We start from the raw sequence: 17,463 nt of genomic DNA on the forward strand, positions 1-17,463 counted from the left end.
TTTGAGTGTTCAAGGTGCCTAATTGCCCACAAGTATAATAGACTGATATTGGAAAAGAAACTCATTCTCAGGAATCTTGAGATATAAAGGCAGGCACTACTATGAAAAAAAATATAGAAATTTGCTATGTCTTAGGAAAGTCACCCCCTGCTCCTACTTCTGCTGTGCATACACTTAAAGATAGCATAAGTAAATATATTCTTGTATTATTTACCTCGTTTACTCTGAGTAAGTAGGTAAATTATTAAAAAAGCATGATGGATGTATATAAATACATGTATGTAACTTCATATTTCTCAATTATATCAGATACAACTTATATTGAGTTTGTTGCTTAACTTCATAGTTCAAGATCAGTGAATATCTGAACTCATTTGCCTTCCTAATTTATGAAACTGCCATCAAATCTTGGTAGTTCTTTGCAAAAAATATAAATGGTAATGTGAGGACTTTTAAAAATTCTGGTAAAAAATGCAACAATATTTACTAATACTAATTCACTGAAATTTAGAATATGTATCCATTGAAGTGAATCATAGAACTGAGAACTGATTTAGTAAACAATTCGAGGTCTTCATGATATCCTTGTAAATTTAAAATTTTAGTAAGGTAGAAAAAAATTGCAACTGAAATGTACTTTGCATGAGATGATTTTATAGAATTCTGTGGACATACAATTCTCTTTTTGAGAGATGCCAAATAGAAAATCTGAGTATTTCCTATAGATAACAGAATTGAAATGTATGTCTTAGAAAGAAAATTCACTTTAATTTTCAATGCCATTTAAAAATTATTTCTATCATGTAAATTCTGTTACTTTTAAACTATTTTGAAGCCTAAAAACCATTTTAAATGTTTAGTCATTGAATTTTCTACGTATAATTTTTACATTATTTTAGTGTCATGAGAAAATTAAATATGTAAGTAATATAATTTTTCTTTTGTTTACTGTAGCAAGTACAGATGAAGTTCAAGTCCCCCAAGAAAATATTGATCAAGTTGCTGTTGTGGCCACCAATGTTCTGTTTTTTGTGATTCTCTTTATCTTTGCCCTTTTTGAAACGTAAGTTTTTTTCTATTTTCATCTAAATCAGATTTATAAATAACCTGTATTTCTTTATGAAATATTAATCAAGCTTATAGATATTCTCAAAAAGCTTATGTAAGGCATATTTTTCTTATGATGTAAAAAGGCAAGTATAAATTATTTGCCTTTTAACTTGAATGTAGTTAATTCTCTGTCGATAAACTTACTGCCTTATAGTGAGTCTGTTTCACTATTCTTCCTTTCCTTTGAGTTTTATAATAAATATAGTTACAAAACTGTGTATTAATTTACTTTAAGCTATGTAGCTCCCGACTTAGGTATATTGGATTCAGTCTAACTATTTTAACTCTATTTCAGCTCTAATCCTGAAAAAAGCTAGTATATCCGCCTTGTGTAGGCTTTGTTGACCTACATAAGTTATCATATGGCTTTATTTTTAAAATACTTTTCCATTATATTATTAAAATAATACATTCTTGTTAAAAATATTCCAAACACTGCAACTGTATTTCCATATCCACTACTTTCCCTGGAGGTAGCCACTGCTAATACATCAGTGTGTGTTTTATTTTCCTAACAATTTTTTCTATACAACTCTAAGTATTGAGGTTTGTGTGTATGTGTGTGTCCATTAAGGCAACATAGAATATGTGATAGTATCATTTGACAGCTTGGTATATTCACTTACCAATATATTGTAACATTTTTATCCCTGGTATATTTTATTTCAGATCTACTTGATTTTAAAAAAAATTATTGAGATATATGAAAGTTTTACCTCATCTCCTTTTGTGGGCATTTATTTTATTATGGTGAATATTGTTGTTCAGTCACTCAGTCATCTCTCTGTGGGTCCATGGGCTATAGCACGCCAGGCTTCCCTGTCCTTCACTATCTCTCAGAGTTTGCTCAAACTCATGTCCATTGAGTCAATGATGCCATCCAACCATCTCATACTGTTTCTCTATTTGGCCCTCAATCTTTCCCAGCATCAGGGTCTTTTCCAGTGAGTCGGCTTTTTGCATCAGGTGGCCAAAGTATTAGAGCTTCAGTGTCAACATCAGTCCTTCCAATGCATATTCCGGGTTAATTTCCTTTAGGATTGATTGGTTTGATCTACTTGCTGTCCAAGGGACTCTCAAGAGTCTTCTCCAGTACCACAGTTTGAAAGCATCAATAAAACTTTTTTTTTTTCAATTTTAAGGATTTAATTTATTTCTTGTATATTTATTTCCCATTAATCCATGTTGAGCCATGTTAATGGTGGTGGTTGTTGTTTGGTCACTTGGTTATGTTCAACTCTCTTGCATCCCTATGGACTGTAGCCCTCCAGGCTCCTCTGTCCATGGGATTTCCCAGGTATGAATATTGAAATGGGTTACCGTTTCCTTCTCTGGGGGATTTTCCCAGCCTAGGGATTGAACTTGCATCTCCTGCATTGGCAGGCAGATTCTTTACCACTGAGCTACCAGGGAAGCCACGTGTTACTGGACATGTATTAAACTTTTAGTCTGCTATGATTCTTAGAACTTTTCTGCCATATTTTCTTTTTTTTTTTTAATTGAGATCAAATTTGTATATAATAATGTACTTGTTGATTAAGGTATACCATTTTACTTTTTGTTTTGGCTGCAATGGGTCTTTGTTCCTGTGCGGGCTTTCTCTAGTCACAGTGAGCAAGAGCCACTCCCTGGTTGTGGTTCGTAGGCTTCTCATTGTGGTGACTTCTCTTGTTGTGGAGCACAGGCTCTAAGGTGCCAGCCCTTCAGTAGCTATGGTGCCTAGGCTTAGTTGCCACACAGCATGTGGAATCTTTCTGGACCAGGGCAGTCAAACCCAAACCCTGCATTGGCAGGTGAATTCTTTACCACCAGGCGTGTCCCTGTTTTAATTATTTTTAATTGTACAGTTCAGTGACATTAAATACATTCCCAGTGTTGTGCAACCATCACCACCACCCATCCCCGGAACCTTTTTATCATCCGAGACAGAAGCATGACTACACCCATTAATCAGTAAGTCCCCATTCCTTCTCACCCAGCCCTTGGTTGCCTCTATTCTACTTTCTTTCTCTATGAATTTGCCTATTCTAGATACTTCATATAAGTGAAATCATGCAGTCTTTATCGTTTTGTGTCTTGCATGTTTCACTTGGCATGATGTTTTCAAGGTCCTTTCATGTTGTAGCATGTGCCAGAATTTTACGCTTTTAATAACTGAATTATTCCATTGTATGTATATACCAGTTTTGTTTATCCATTCATCTGTCAGTGGAAATTTGGGTCATTTCCACCTTTTGCCTATTGTAGATAATGCTACTATGAACATTAGTATATAAGTATCTGAGTCCTTGCTTTCAATTTTTTTGGGTATATACCCAGAAGTGGAAAAGCTGGATAATATGATAATTCTGTGTTTAGCTTATTGAAAAACCACTGAACTGTTTTCTAAAGCAGCTCATCTGATTTTAAAATAAAAAATGATGATGTTAAAAAAAAAATGGTGATGTTCTGGGGCTTTACTGGTGGTCCAGTGATTAAGATGCGATGCTTCCAATGCAGAGGATGCTGGTTCAAACCCTGGTCAGGGAACTAAAATCCCACATTCCATGTGGCCAAAAAAAGTGATTTTTTTCTGAGATTTCTTTTTTAACTTATTTATTCATATCATGCCTTATGGAAATTTCTCTTTTTCCAACTTTTCTCTCTTTGATGTTGTTTGCCTGGTTAAATATTGCTGTAAAAATCACTAAGGTAAATGGAAATGCTCTAAATCTGCCCAAAATAGGTAATGCCTGGAGTTCTAGAGCAGAGTAAAAAAAGGTTCACTGAGAGGCCACGACACCAGCAGATGCCCCTTCCTAACGGAGAGGATAGGCTGAGGAGAAACTGCTGATGGTCGTTACTTCCCTCTGGAGCAGTGGCCACTCACCTTGGCTGCATATTGGAATCACCTGGGATGCTTAAATAAACACCAATGCCTGGGTCCTATGCACCCCACCCAGACTCTTATTTGGGTGTAGTCTAATAGTGGAGATATTCTTTCCAAGAGTCCCTGGCATTCTGATAAGAAGCCAAGTTGAGAGGCACTGTATTAGGAGACTGGATTGTTCGATTTAAGTCCTATGTCATGAATCAGTCTAAGGGATAAGCTATAGGGCCTCAATTTTCCTTTGACTCTGTTTAGTCACAGCCCTTTATGTACATCCATATCTTTGTTAGAAAAAATATGTCCCATTTGGGGTAATTTTGGTAGAGCTGAAATATGGATGGCTGCTATTATCAAGCGGAGAAGGCAATGGCATCCCACTCCAGTACTCTTGCCTGGAAAATCCCATGGGCAGAGGAGCCTGATGGGGTCGCTAAGAGTCGGACATGACTGAGCGACTTCACTTTCACTTTTCACTTTCACGCATTGGAGAAGGAAATGGCAACCCACTCCAGTGTTCCTGCCTGGAGAATCCCAGGGACGGCGGAGCCTGGTGGGCTGCCGTCTATGGGGTCGCACAGAGTCGGACACGACTGAAGTGACTTAGCAGCAGCTATTATCAAGACATGTCTACCTTGTCAAATGTTTGCAGAAGCTTTCACTCTTGTTCTCAAATAAACTTCCTTCTTTTGGAAAAAAAAAAGTGATTTTTCTTTTTTTTACAGAATGACTATTTTAAATATTTTTAAATTCTTTTTGTAGCAATTAACAGAAGGAGATAGAAAGTCAGAAAAGAAGATTGTCAAGGAAGGAGGCAGATAGTCATATAAAGGAAGAGTATCCTTAGATGTAGGAAGAAAAATATGTGCATTCAAAGTTAAGTTATAAAAGAGACTGAGGAAGAGAAAAAGCAATCCCATAAGTTTCTCATAACTTAATCATAGTAATATTATTTCATTGGAAAGAGACCAATTTAAACCAAAATGCAACCATGACTTCATTCGATAGGAATTATGGTTTGTTTCCTTTTCCTGTTTTTCAAACTTTTTGCAGTGTGGATATGCTACTTATATAATTATAATAACTATTAAAAAATAAAAATGCAAACAGCCAAACTTAGTAGCCTGTGTTACTGTGATATTATGTTACAATAAAATGTCCTTAAAATGTGTTTAAATTTTTGTTTATGTAGATCTGATGTCATTGATAAAAGGGATACAAATTCTTAAATGTGTTGGTATCTAATAAAGCTTACTATTTCAACTTTAACAGTGACTAAGGTTTAAATAAAATGAGAATGATTTATTTTTTGTTTCTATTAGCATTGTGACTCCGTTAACAATGGATATGTATGCCTGGACCAGAGAACAAGCTGTATTATATGATGGAATAATACTTGCTTCTCTTGGAGTTGAGGCAGTTATTATTTTCATGGGGATAAAATTACTTTCCAAAAAGTAAGTTATGTGTCTTTGTTTTTATTTCACACCTTTTTTTTTTTAAATAAAACATGAAACAGATCTAATGATGTAAGTGAATGTATCAGTAAAATAATGTGAATCTTTTTTCTTATTTATGAGTTTTAGTCCTTGAACGTTTGCAAACATTTAAAATTTATTAAAGTAGCGTATTTCTGTACCATGTAGAAGATATTTTGGTAAAGCAAGAATATCTTACAAAGTGAATAATTGTCTTCTAATGTATCTTTTGTATATTTTATTTAAAGTATCTCTGTAAGTGTATTTCATAAAATATTGTTCTTCTATGTGGTAATATATGTCATACAACAAGAAAGATTAATGGTTAAGTCTGGAAAATTCTGGTTAAAATAATCAAACTCCTTTACTCTAAAACTTCTAAATCTTCAGTATATATACTATATCATCATGACAAATAGAGAATGTAGCATTTCTCAAAGTTAATTGCAACTTTGATCATAGAACACTTTTTTAGTTTTTTTATTTTTAAAATTTATTTTTAATTGAAGGATAATTGTGTCACAATGTTGTGTTGGTTTCTGCCATATATCAACAGAAAATAATAGGCACAGGTTTACATATGTCTCCTCCCTCTTGAACCTCCCTCCCAACTCCCATCCCATCCCACCTCTCTAGGTTGTTACAGAGCACCAGGTTGAGCTCCCTGTGTTATAAAGCAACTTCCCATTAGCTATCTGTTTTACATATAGTAATGTATGTTTCCCTGCCACTCTCTCAATTCGCCGTCCTACCCTCTCCTTCCTCCACTATGTCCATAAGTCTGTTCTCTATGGATCATAGAACACTTTTTTAAAGAAGCATTTTGCAAAAGTAAACTGTAAGAAAATTCTTGTATAAAATTTAGTTCATTCATATAGTCTGTGGTGGCATGTTTAGTTGATGAATTCAGTTTTAACAATTTAATTATTCCTGAATACTTTAACAATATAACTTTAATAAACTTCTAAGATCATTTGACAAATACTGAGTCAGTGCATAGGGTTGGGTGCTATGGGGAATACTACGAAGATTCTTGTCTTTATAGAGCCAAGAAAGAGGCCAAATACAGTGGAAGTGAGAAATAGATTTAAGGGACTAGATCTGATAGACAGAATGGTGACTGCAGCCATGAAATTAAAAGACGCTTACTCCTTGGCAGGAAAGTTATGACCAGCCTAGACAGCATATTCAAAAGCAGAGACATTACTTTGCCAACAAAGGCCTGTCTAGTCAAGGCTATGGTTTTTCCAGTAGTCATGGGTGGATGTGAGAGTTGGCCTATAAAGAAAGCTGAGAGCCAAAGAATTGATGCTTTTGAACTGTGGTGTTGGAGAAGACTCTTGAGAGTCCCTTGGACTGCAAGGAGATCCAACCAGTCCATCCTAAAGGAGGTCAGTCCTGAGTGTTCATTGGAAGGACTGATGTTGAAGCTGAAACTCCAATACGTTGGCCACCTGATGTGAAGAGCTGACTCATTTGAAAAGACCCTGATGCTGGGAAAGAGTGAGGGCAGGAGAAGAAGGGGATGACAGAGGATGAGATGGTTGGATGGCATCACTGACTCAGTGCACATAAGTCTGAGTAAACTCTGGGAGTTGGTGATGGACAGGGAGGCCTGGGGTGCTGCAGTCTATGGGTTCGCAAAGAGTTGGACACGACTGAGTGACTGAACTGAGCTGAACTGAAAAAGGCCAATATACAGATATAGGCATAGACATCGATTCATATTCAGTTAAATAATAGTAGATGTATTACATCTTGCTACAAAGATAGAGTGTCTTGCTGATATTCTTACAGGTTATCTAATTTCATACCTTCCAAGAGCTTGTATTCTATGGAAAGCCAGTAAACACAAGTATGGAATCAGGTTATAATAAATAGTATAAAGAATAGAGCACAGGAAGAGAATGAAAAGTGGCATGGGTAGTGTTTTGATTGGCTTCTCAAGGAAAGCAGCTCAGTTTGAAGTTACATCCGGGTTGAGACTTCAGTGAAATCAGAGAATAGCCATTTCAGGGGCCTGGAACTCTTGCCTCAGAAGACTGACCTTCATAAGATTAAGGAACAAGCAGGAAGGCCATTTTGGCTAGAGCAGAATGAGAGAAATGGCAAATGAGAGGAGATCAGGTTGGAAAGATATGAAACCTTGTAGGCATTCTGAGGGTGATGGGAAATGTTGGGTTTCTTTTGTTTCAGCAACCTTTGGTCTTGTTTGTGTATTTCACATTTTATTATGGAAAATTTCTAACATATGCAGAGGTGTAGAGAGAATCATGTCCTGAATGTCTAACATCTATTATCCAGCTTCAACAGTTATAACCTTGGATAATCTTGATTCATCTATACCACTCCCTATCCTCTACACCTAGATTATTTTGAAGCTGATGTTAGACATCATTTCATGTCTTCCATAAATATTTCAGTATGTATCTCTAAAAGTTGAAGATGACAACATTATCACATCTAAAAAAATTAACAGTGATTTCTAAATATCATCAAATATCCAGTGTGTATTCAGATTTTATACACTATCTTAATTTTTTTAAAAATTTGTTTTGTCTTACATTATTTTATAGCTTACTCACTTGACTCAGGCCCTTGTGTTTCTTAAATCTCTTGGTATAGCTTTTAGAAGAGAGACAGAGATTCCTTCCTTTTATTAACTGATTTTTAAAATAACTAGTGGATTCTATAACCTCTTCTAAGTTACCAAGAATATTTTATTTTAATATAGTATGTATTTATAGATTATAACGTTTTTATGTGTTTCAAGTCATTGTCACTACTATTCTCTCTGGTATTCACGTCATGTTTTTGGCCAGCTTCCTCAAACTGACTCTGAGCCCTTATTTTTGGCTGCACTGCACAGCATGTGGGATCGTAGTTCCCCAGCCAGGGTTCAAACCTGTGCCCCTGCGATAGAAAGGCAGAGCTCTACCCACTGGACAGCCAGGGAATTCTTCTATGACCAGTAGTCACTGATAATTTCTATTGTTTCTGGTATGGTAAGGTGTCAAGGCTTATCTTAATGCTTCTTGTCCCAGACTTGAAATCAGCCAGTGTTCAGAGGAGTCCTAGTTCCTCTTAGTGGGAAATTATAGTTTGTATTTGTTTTAATTAATGTATCACTTTAAGTATCAAGATATTATTTGTTTATAGTTTTAACAATTGTAAAGGTAATGGAACTAAATGTTATAATACACTGTTTCATGTTTAAATTACAGAGTTTCTGTTCTTTAACAGGATTGGTGAGCGTGCTCTTCTACTGGGAGGACTCATCATTATATGGGTTGGCTTCTTTGTCTTGTTACCTTGGGGAAATCAGTTTCCCAAAATACAGTGGGAAGGTATAGCCATTCATAATTCTATAATGTTAGCTAGCCCCTGTTATTCATCTAAAATTAACAAGTAATACACTGTACTAATTTTGTTTTCATAGATTTACATAATAACTCAATCCCTAATACCACATTTGGAGAAATAATTATTACTCTTTGGAAGTCTCCGAGAGAAGATCACAGTGAAGAACCAACTGGTTGCCCAGTTGAACAAGCATGGTGCCTATATACCCCCATGATCCATCTGGCCCAGTTCCTCATATCAGCTGTGCTAATTGGAATAGGCTATCCATCCTGCAATGTTATGTCCTATACATTATATTCGAAAATTCTGGGACCAAACCCTCAGGTGAGTCTGTTATTCTGATGTTGCAGTTATGTGGGGTATATGTATACTTGCAAGCACTCACATTTTTTTTTTCCATCCATTCTCCATTTTTACACAAGCTGATTTAGGGGTTTTTTTTATCATACTCAGCATTTTAAATTTAAAACCCCACCACTTTCATAAAGTACTTACAAGATTGTAAGCTGAAATTTAACAGAAAGTACTTTTAAGTTAGAACTAAGGATGTTTTGAACTCAGATTATGAGCTCTAAGTTATTTTCATAGAAAAAATTATCTGAAGCATACTTTTCAGAAACTCATTGTTAAACTAGGCAACAGTTAGCCAGCCAAAATTGATAGCCAAATTTGGATCTAGACTTAATTTCATGTGGTCCTAGGGACAGTTATTAAGAGATGAAAACACAGTAGTTTGAAAAGTATGCAGCAGTTTTGTTATTTTAAATTTGTTCTTATAAGAATTTCCATATTCATTATTTAAAACTTAGAAAAAGTATAGAAGCAAAATGGAGAAAAGTATCAAAGAGACAAGTACTACAGTTTGGTGAAATATACTTCCACTTAGAGTCTTTATCCGTGTGTGTGTGCATGGGTGTGTGGACCTAACACAAAAATAGGACTATATCTTTGATACTATTTTGTAAACTGTTTTTTTAAATTATGCTGTAAATATTCTCTCATAACATTTTATATTAAGGAATTATTTTTTAATGGAGACATATTCCATCTTATGTATGTACCATCATTTACTCAGTCATTTTCCTATTATTGTACATTTAGGTTATTTCAGATTTTACTTCTGACTTTCCTTCATGCATGCTTAAGTCGCTTCAGTAAGTCTGACTGCGATTGTGTGGACTGTAGCCCGTCAGTCTCCTCTGTCCATAGGATTCTCCAGGCAAGAATACTGGAGTGGGTTGCCAAGTCCTCCTCCAGGGTATCTTTCTGGTCCAGGGACCAAACCTGCATCTCTTATGTCTCCTGCATTGGCAGGCAGGTTTTTTTACCACAAGCACCACCTGGGAAGCAGTTATTTAAAAGGCAACAAAATGAAAAACAGTATCTTCCTTTTTATAAAAATTAAACTGATGGTTTTACATTTTCAAGGTAGAAATTAGTGTTTTTCTTTAAATAAAGCAAAGAGTTAAAAAAGTTCATTATCACTGTTTTTAAACTAAAATCATAAACATTTTAGTAATTTCTGGATTTTTTCATCTATAAAGTTATATTTTCACATTTTCAAAATCAGGAATAAATGCATATTAGTTACAAAAACAATACATGATAGTTGTAAGAAAAGTCAAATAATTTGAAATGTATATAGCAGAAAAGGAAGGATCCCCTTAGCCCATCATACTATAGTTAACCACTTCATAGTGTACTTCATTTGTACCCTTCATGACTTTTGTTACGCCTTTTCAAGTATATCCACCCTCATGCCTTTTAAAAAAATATGAATTATATCTCAAGTATATAAAGTTTTTTCTACATTTTGGATTTTTTTCCCTTTAATATACCATGACTTTCTATGTCAATGCGAATAGATGTTATTCTCATTATAAGATCTTATTCTGTATATGGATGGCCTTATTCTTTTAAGCAACTGCATAGCATTCCATTTATTAAATGTGCCATAAATTATTTAATCCACATTTGACAGGTTATTTACAATTGGGGGGATATTAAAAGTAATGCTGCATTTTGGACATTGTAGTTGGAGCAGTGACATTGTGGTGACATGGAAAGTAATATAGTGGAGTCAGCCAAATAGGGCTTCGAATCTCAGATAAATTACTTGAATTTTCTGAGCTTTAGCTTCCTTGCTTGCTAATTTGGGATAATACCAATCATAGAAATTTGTGAACATTGGAAATAATATATGTAAAGCACCTAATGTAGTGTCTGGAAAATAGCAAGTACAAAACAAATGTTAGCCTTAAAAGGTAAGTTTATAAATCATTTCAGTAGACAGTGTTTGTTCTTTTATACACTTTTATTTTTCCTAAATAGTATATCAAATAAGTTTATCATACATTATTTGTGGTATTTATAGAGAGGCACTTTGTAATTAATTTAAAAACAACAGATAGAGAAAATGACTACACCTGATTACGAGTGTGCTTCTCCCTCCACAGGGTGTGTACATGGGCTGGTTAACAGCGTCTGGAAGTGCAGCACGGATTCTTGGACCTGTGTTCATCAGCCAAGTGTACACTGCCTGGGGTCCACGGTGGGCTTTCAGCCTAGTGTGTGGGATGGTGGTGCTCACCATTACACTCCTGGGTGTGGTTTACAGAAGACTCATTGCTTTTTCTGTAAGGCATGGAAGGATGCAAGAGTAACCTAGCTAAGACTGTGTGGAAAGTACACTTGTGTGGAACTTTCTCTTTTTTAAGACTCTTCTTGACAACTGCTACGAGTCAGTTTCCTAAAGTCAGGTTGTAGGTAATAGTGTATGTTGCAAAACAAGAATGTATATTGAATAAAATAGGGAATTCTATGTGTAATTGTGACTAGCAAGGTAATATGAAAATTCTGGATTATAGTTTTCCTTATCTCAAAAAAAGAAACAGTTTCCATAAGACCTTTTTTTGGGGATGGCATGAAGTCATGAATGAATAGATGGTGCTCTATAAATGTGAAGTTATATTATTTTATTTACTTTTTCTCTTGTCTCAGTAGTGGTAGGGAAGACCCAGCAGTTTTCAATCTTGTCTCCATAGCTACTCAGAACCACAGGATTTAAAATTTGGATAGGCCATGGTAGCCCCAATATAGTTTTTTAATGAATATCTAGGTAAAATGCCTTTAACTAACAGTTTACCGAGTTTACTAGAAGTTGGCTAAATTACACTGTGTACACATCACTACCTCACATGAATCTGAATGCTGCTAAACGGGACTAGTACAGAGATATATAGATGGATGATCTGTATTACCCCAAAATGCAAAAATGTTTCTAAATACTTTTCCAAATGTTTCCTACTGTTATAAAAATTTTCAAAACCGAGAGTAAACATTATAATCTGCACTTTATATTGTTTGTTGTCCTTTCTTTGGTGGTAGTGGTGGGGTGGCTTGAATAACAAATTTATTTCTCACAGTTCTGATCTAGAAGTCTAAGATCAAGGTGCTAGCAGGGTTGGTTTCTTCTGAGGCTTTTCTCCTTGGTATGTAGTGCGTGCATACTCTGTCGTGTCTGACTCTTTGCAACCCCCATCAATGTAGCTTGCCAGGCTCCTCTGTCCATGGAATTTCCCAGGCCGTACTGGAGTGGGTTGCCATTTCCTCCTCCAGAGGGATCTTCCTGACTGAGGGATCAAAACCGCGTGTCCTGTGTCTCCTGCATTGGCAAGTGGATTCTTTACCACTGAGCTACCTGGGAAGCCATCTTGGTATGTAGAGGATTATCTTTTTCCTGTGTCTTTTGTTTTTTCTGGCTTTATTGAGATATAATGGACATATAACATTGTATAAGTTTAAGGTGTACGACATGTTGATTTGATCCTTGAATAATGCAAAATGATTACAATAGCATTAGCTATCACCTCCATCATATCACATAATTAGTTTCTTTTTTTATGGTGAGAACCTTAAAATCAACTCTTAGCAATTTTTAAGTATACAGTCGTGTTAATAACTATAATCACCAGGAAGTTTGTACTCTTAGACCAACATCTCCCCATTCCCTTCACTCCCTTGCCCCTGGCAATTATCATTCCACTCTGCCTCTAATAGTCTGGCTCTTTTAGATTCCACATACAAATGGTGTCATACAGTATTTGTCCCTCTCTATCGTTATTCACTTAGCATTATGCCCTCAGGGTCCATCCATGTTGTCACAAATGGCAGAATCTCCTTTCTTATGGCTGAGTAATATTCACACACACACACACACACTTAACTGAAAAACCTCCCTGGTGGCTCAGACGGTAAGGCATCTGCCTGCAATGTGGGAGACCTGGGTTCCATCCCTGTGTCGGGAAGATCCCCTGGAGAAGGAAATGGCAAACCACTCCAGTATTCTTGCCTGGAAAATTCCATGAATGGATGAGCCTGGTAGGCTACAGTCCATGGAATCAGAGTTGGACACAACTGAGCAACTTTACTGGCTCACTGGTTCCTTATCCATTCGTCTGCTGATGGACACCTAGGTTGTCTATCATCTCATTGCTGTTGTAAATAATGCTGTAGTAACATGAGAAGGCACATGTCTCCTGATATCCTGCCTTCATCTTCTTTGGATATATACCTGGAGGAATTGTTGGATCGCGTGGTAGTTCTTAATTTTTTGAGGAATCTCCACACTCTTGCAGAGGCTATACCAATTTACATTCCCATCAGCCGTACATGAATGTTCCCTTTCTCTACACACTTACAGTTTTTATATTTATCTTTTTTATGATAGCCATTTTTAACAGGAAGAGGTGATATATTTCACTGTGGATTTTAAAAATTATTTAGGCTGCCCTTGGTGTTCACTGCTGTGAACAGGCTTTCACTAGTTGTGAGCAGGAGTTCCCCTTCACTGTGGTGCGGTCTTCTCACTGCAGTGGTTTCTCTCGTGGAGCACAGGCTCTAGGTGCACAGGCTTCAGTAGTTGCGGCACGCCGGCTCTAGAGCATTATGTAGATCTCATTTTTGATCTTAAGTCAAATGTAAAATGGTATTGTTGAGGTAATTGGAGAAACTTGTGAGGGAGTGAGGTCAGTGGCTCAGTTTTGGAGCAAGTATTGTCAGGGTTCCCAGAACCTAGTCCCCTAGCTTCATCAGGGTGGGTGTGGGGTCTGTGCTGAGCATGAGTGGCAGGGTCTCTTCTGGGACAGCTCATGCATTGTGGTAACAGCCGTTGTTCCTAGCTGCAGAGCCAGAATCTCTGTCCCTCCTAGAGGCTCTGAGCTAATATCCTCTAATAAATACTTTCTCCTTAGGTTAGATTGTGTTCTAGTTTGTAACTAAAACCCCTGGCTGATATAGGAGGCCAGAGTAGATGTTTGAAGATGTGAAGAAAGCTATTGTCATAGTAAAGATGTGTGATGCTGGTGACTTCAATTAGGGAACTGACAGTGGAATTGGGAATTAAAAGCATGTTGAATGCAGTTTAGAGGTAGAGTTAGCAGGATTAATTGGTGACTAGGTTAAAGGTAAAATAAGGTGTTAAGAATGAGTGCCAACAAAGACAGAAATATAGATCAATGGAACAAAATAGAAAGCCCAGAGATAAATCCACGCACATATGGACACCTTATCTTTGACAAAGGAGGCAAGAACATACAATGGATTAAAGACAATCTGTTTAACAAGTGGTGCTGGGAAATCTGGTCAACCACTTGTAAAAGAATGAAACTAGAACACTTTCTAACACCACACAAAAATAAAATGGATTAAAGATTTCAACGTAAGACTAGAAACTCTAAAACTCCTAGAGGAGAACATAGGCAAAACACTCTCCGACATACATCACAGCAGGATCCTCGATGACCCACCTCCCAGAATATTGGAAATAAAAGCAAAAATAAACAAATGGGACCTAATTAAACTTAAAAGCTTCTGCACAACAAAGGAAACTATTAGCAAGGTGAAAAGACAGCCTTCAGAATGGGAGAAGATAATAGCAAATGAAGCAACTGACAAACAACTAATCTCAAGAATATAAAAGCAACTCCTACAGCTCAACTCCAGAAAAATAAATGACCCAATCAAAAAATGGGCCAAATAACTAAATAGACATTTCTCCAAAGAAGACATACAGATGGCTAACAAACACATGAAAAGATGCTCAACATCACTCATTATCAGAGAAATGCAAATCAAAACCACTATGAGGTACCATTTCACACCAGTCAGAATGGCTGTGATCCAAAAGTCTACAAGCAATAAATGCTGGAGAGGGTGTGGAGAAAAGGGAACCCTCTTACACTGTTGGTGGGAATGCAAACTAGTACAGCCACTATGGAGAACAGTGTGGAGATTCCTTAAAAAACTGGAAATAGACCTGCCTTATGATCCAGCAATCCCACTGCTGGGCATACACACTGAGGAAACCAGAAGGGAAAGAGACACGTGTACCCCAATGTTCATCGCAGCACTGTTTATAATAGCTGGGACATGGAAGCAACCTAGATGTCCATCAGCAGATGAATGGATAAGAAAGCAGTGGTACATATACACAATGGAGTATTACTCATCCATTAAAAAGAATGCATTTGAATCAGTTCTAATGAGGTGGATGAAACTGGAGCCTATTATCCAGAGTGAAGTAAGCCAGAAAGAAAAACACCAATACAGTATACTAACGGCATATATATGGAATTTAGAAAGATGGTTAACAATAACCCTGTGTATGAGACAGCAAAAGAGGCACTGATGTATAGAACAGTCTTATGGACTCTGACAGAGGGAGAGGGTGGGAAGATTTGGGAGAATGGCATTGAAACATGTAAAATAGCATGTATGAAACGAGTTGCCAGTCCAGGTTCGATGCACGATACTGGATGCTTTGGGCTGGTGCACTGGGACGACCCAGAGGGATGGAATGGGGAGGGAGGAGGGAGGAGGGTTCAAGATGGGGAACACATGTATAACTGTGGTGGATTCATTTTGATATTTGGCAAAACTAATACAATATTGTAAAGTTTAAAAATAAAATAAAATTTAAAAAAAAAGAAAAAAAAAAAATGAGTGCCAGGATTTTGAAATGAAAAACTAGTGATGCAGATGCCATTTACTGGAATAATTACTGAGGAGAAACAGGGAAAGTGTGCAGTTGACCAAATGTTCTGAAAGATAACAAAAGCATGCCAGATAGATATGCCCATAAACAGATAAAAACAGAATGTATTATAAAATGAGCTGAAAGAAACTGTGAACAAAAGGCAAAAAATGACAAAACTGTATTTTGAAAAACTGAGAAATGGGAATATTTCCCAGTGAACTAAGAAAATAAGATAATAAGGTATGAAAATATTGCTGGCAGAGCTCAGGAAATAAGAAACTTAAAAAAAAATAATTTCAGACATGAACAAGAATAATAAGATGCTGCAGATAATTTTATAATGGAAATTAAAGATGGAGGAAAATTAAACTACTAAAGAGATAATATGCATACGAAAAGGAAATTCAACCTGAAAGAAGGGAGTAAAGGAAAAGAAAAGCAAACAAGTAGAAAACACAGAATAAGCTGGAAAATAAAATTTTTAAAAAAGTCGGAAAATAAATAAAACAACTGTAATGACAGTGAAATCAGAAATGATAATGTAAACAAAGTAGACTACAGAGCTTATTACATTGGATTGAAAAAATTTAGCTATATAGTATATATAAGAGAAATGCCTGAAACATAAAGACACATTAAGACTGAAAGAGATAATTTAAAAAAATACTTAAATTCAGTCAAAGCAAAATATATTTGAGTCTTTAGCTTCAAAATTAAGCTAAGAACTCCTTTATTTCTATTTTTAAGAGGAAATTCTTACATTTAATCATATTTTTCTCCCTAAGAGAATGGTTTATATAATTTTCTTCCCCAAAGTTGGATTGCCAGTGTATTAAAATGTTAATTCTAACATTGTCAGATTGCTTTTTCATTTATACTCTAATCAACAACACCTGAGAACCCTCCTCATGGTAGCACTAGGACTTTTTTTTTAACCAATCTCTTTGATAGAAGGAAATTATTTTTTAGTCTTACATTTCTCCAACTTCAGATGTGGTATGTTCTGACTCATTTATGGATTTTGTCCTTTGTGAATTATCTGTTCATATCTTTTGTCCTTTTTTTTTTTAATTGGGTTGTCTTTTTCTTATTAACTGTGCAATTTATGCCACAAACTATTATCTTCTCATTGCTTTAGACCGCAACCTCCAAATCAGTGTTGAATAACTGTGACAACAGGTATTCAATGGAATGGCTCCAATAATCTCTGGTTATAAAAATCAGCAGAAAAAAACCACTGTGTAACAGTTTATTATATTTAAGTAGTTTCATTTTATTCCTACTTTACCTTGAGTATTTCATTAAGAATGGCTGTCTCACCATCGAATATTCTCTTTCCTTATGTCGCTCAGTCATATCTCTTTGTGACTCCTTGGACAGTAGCCTGCCAGACTCCTCTGTCCATGGGGATTCTCCAGGGAAGAATACTGGAGTGGGTTGCCATGCCCTTCTCCAGGGGATCTTCCCAACCTAGGGATCGAACCCAGGTCTCGCAGATTGCAGTTGGATTCTCTACTGTCCGAGCCACCATTCCTCATGTTAACTGCACTGTTGAATTCTTCATTGTTAAAATGTTTATCATTAATATATAGATATTTGCAGATAAAGGT

The 17,463-nt window shown here is 36.1% G+C and overlaps 1 protein-coding gene across 4 annotated transcripts in view; it reads left to right on the forward strand.

Annotated features, from left to right (window-relative positions):
* The window catches only part of MFSD8 (major facilitator superfamily domain containing 8), a 37,451-nt gene extending 25,277 nt beyond the window's left edge, over positions 1-12,174 (forward strand). For all 4 annotated transcript variants that reach the window (XM_055550654.1, XM_055550655.1, XM_055550657.1 and 1 more), the window contains exons 8-12: positions 955-1,063; positions 5,299-5,433; positions 8,698-8,801; positions 8,894-9,141; positions 11,274-12,174. In XM_055550654.1, the coding sequence (XP_055406629.1) occupies positions 955-1,063; positions 5,299-5,433; positions 8,698-8,801; positions 8,894-9,141; positions 11,274-11,480 (803 nt within the window). In that variant the 3' untranslated portion in view covers positions 11,481-12,174. The remainder of the gene's footprint in view (positions 1-954; positions 1,064-5,298; positions 5,434-8,697; positions 8,802-8,893; positions 9,142-11,273) is intronic.
* Positions 12,175-17,463: the final 5,289 nt, after the last annotated feature.

The sequence above is a fragment of the Bubalus kerabau genome, chromosome 16 (assembly GCF_029407905.1).
Source record: "Bubalus kerabau isolate K-KA32 ecotype Philippines breed swamp buffalo chromosome 16, PCC_UOA_SB_1v2, whole genome shotgun sequence".
NCBI classification, from domain to species: Eukaryota; Metazoa; Chordata; class Mammalia; order Artiodactyla; family Bovidae; genus Bubalus; species Bubalus kerabau.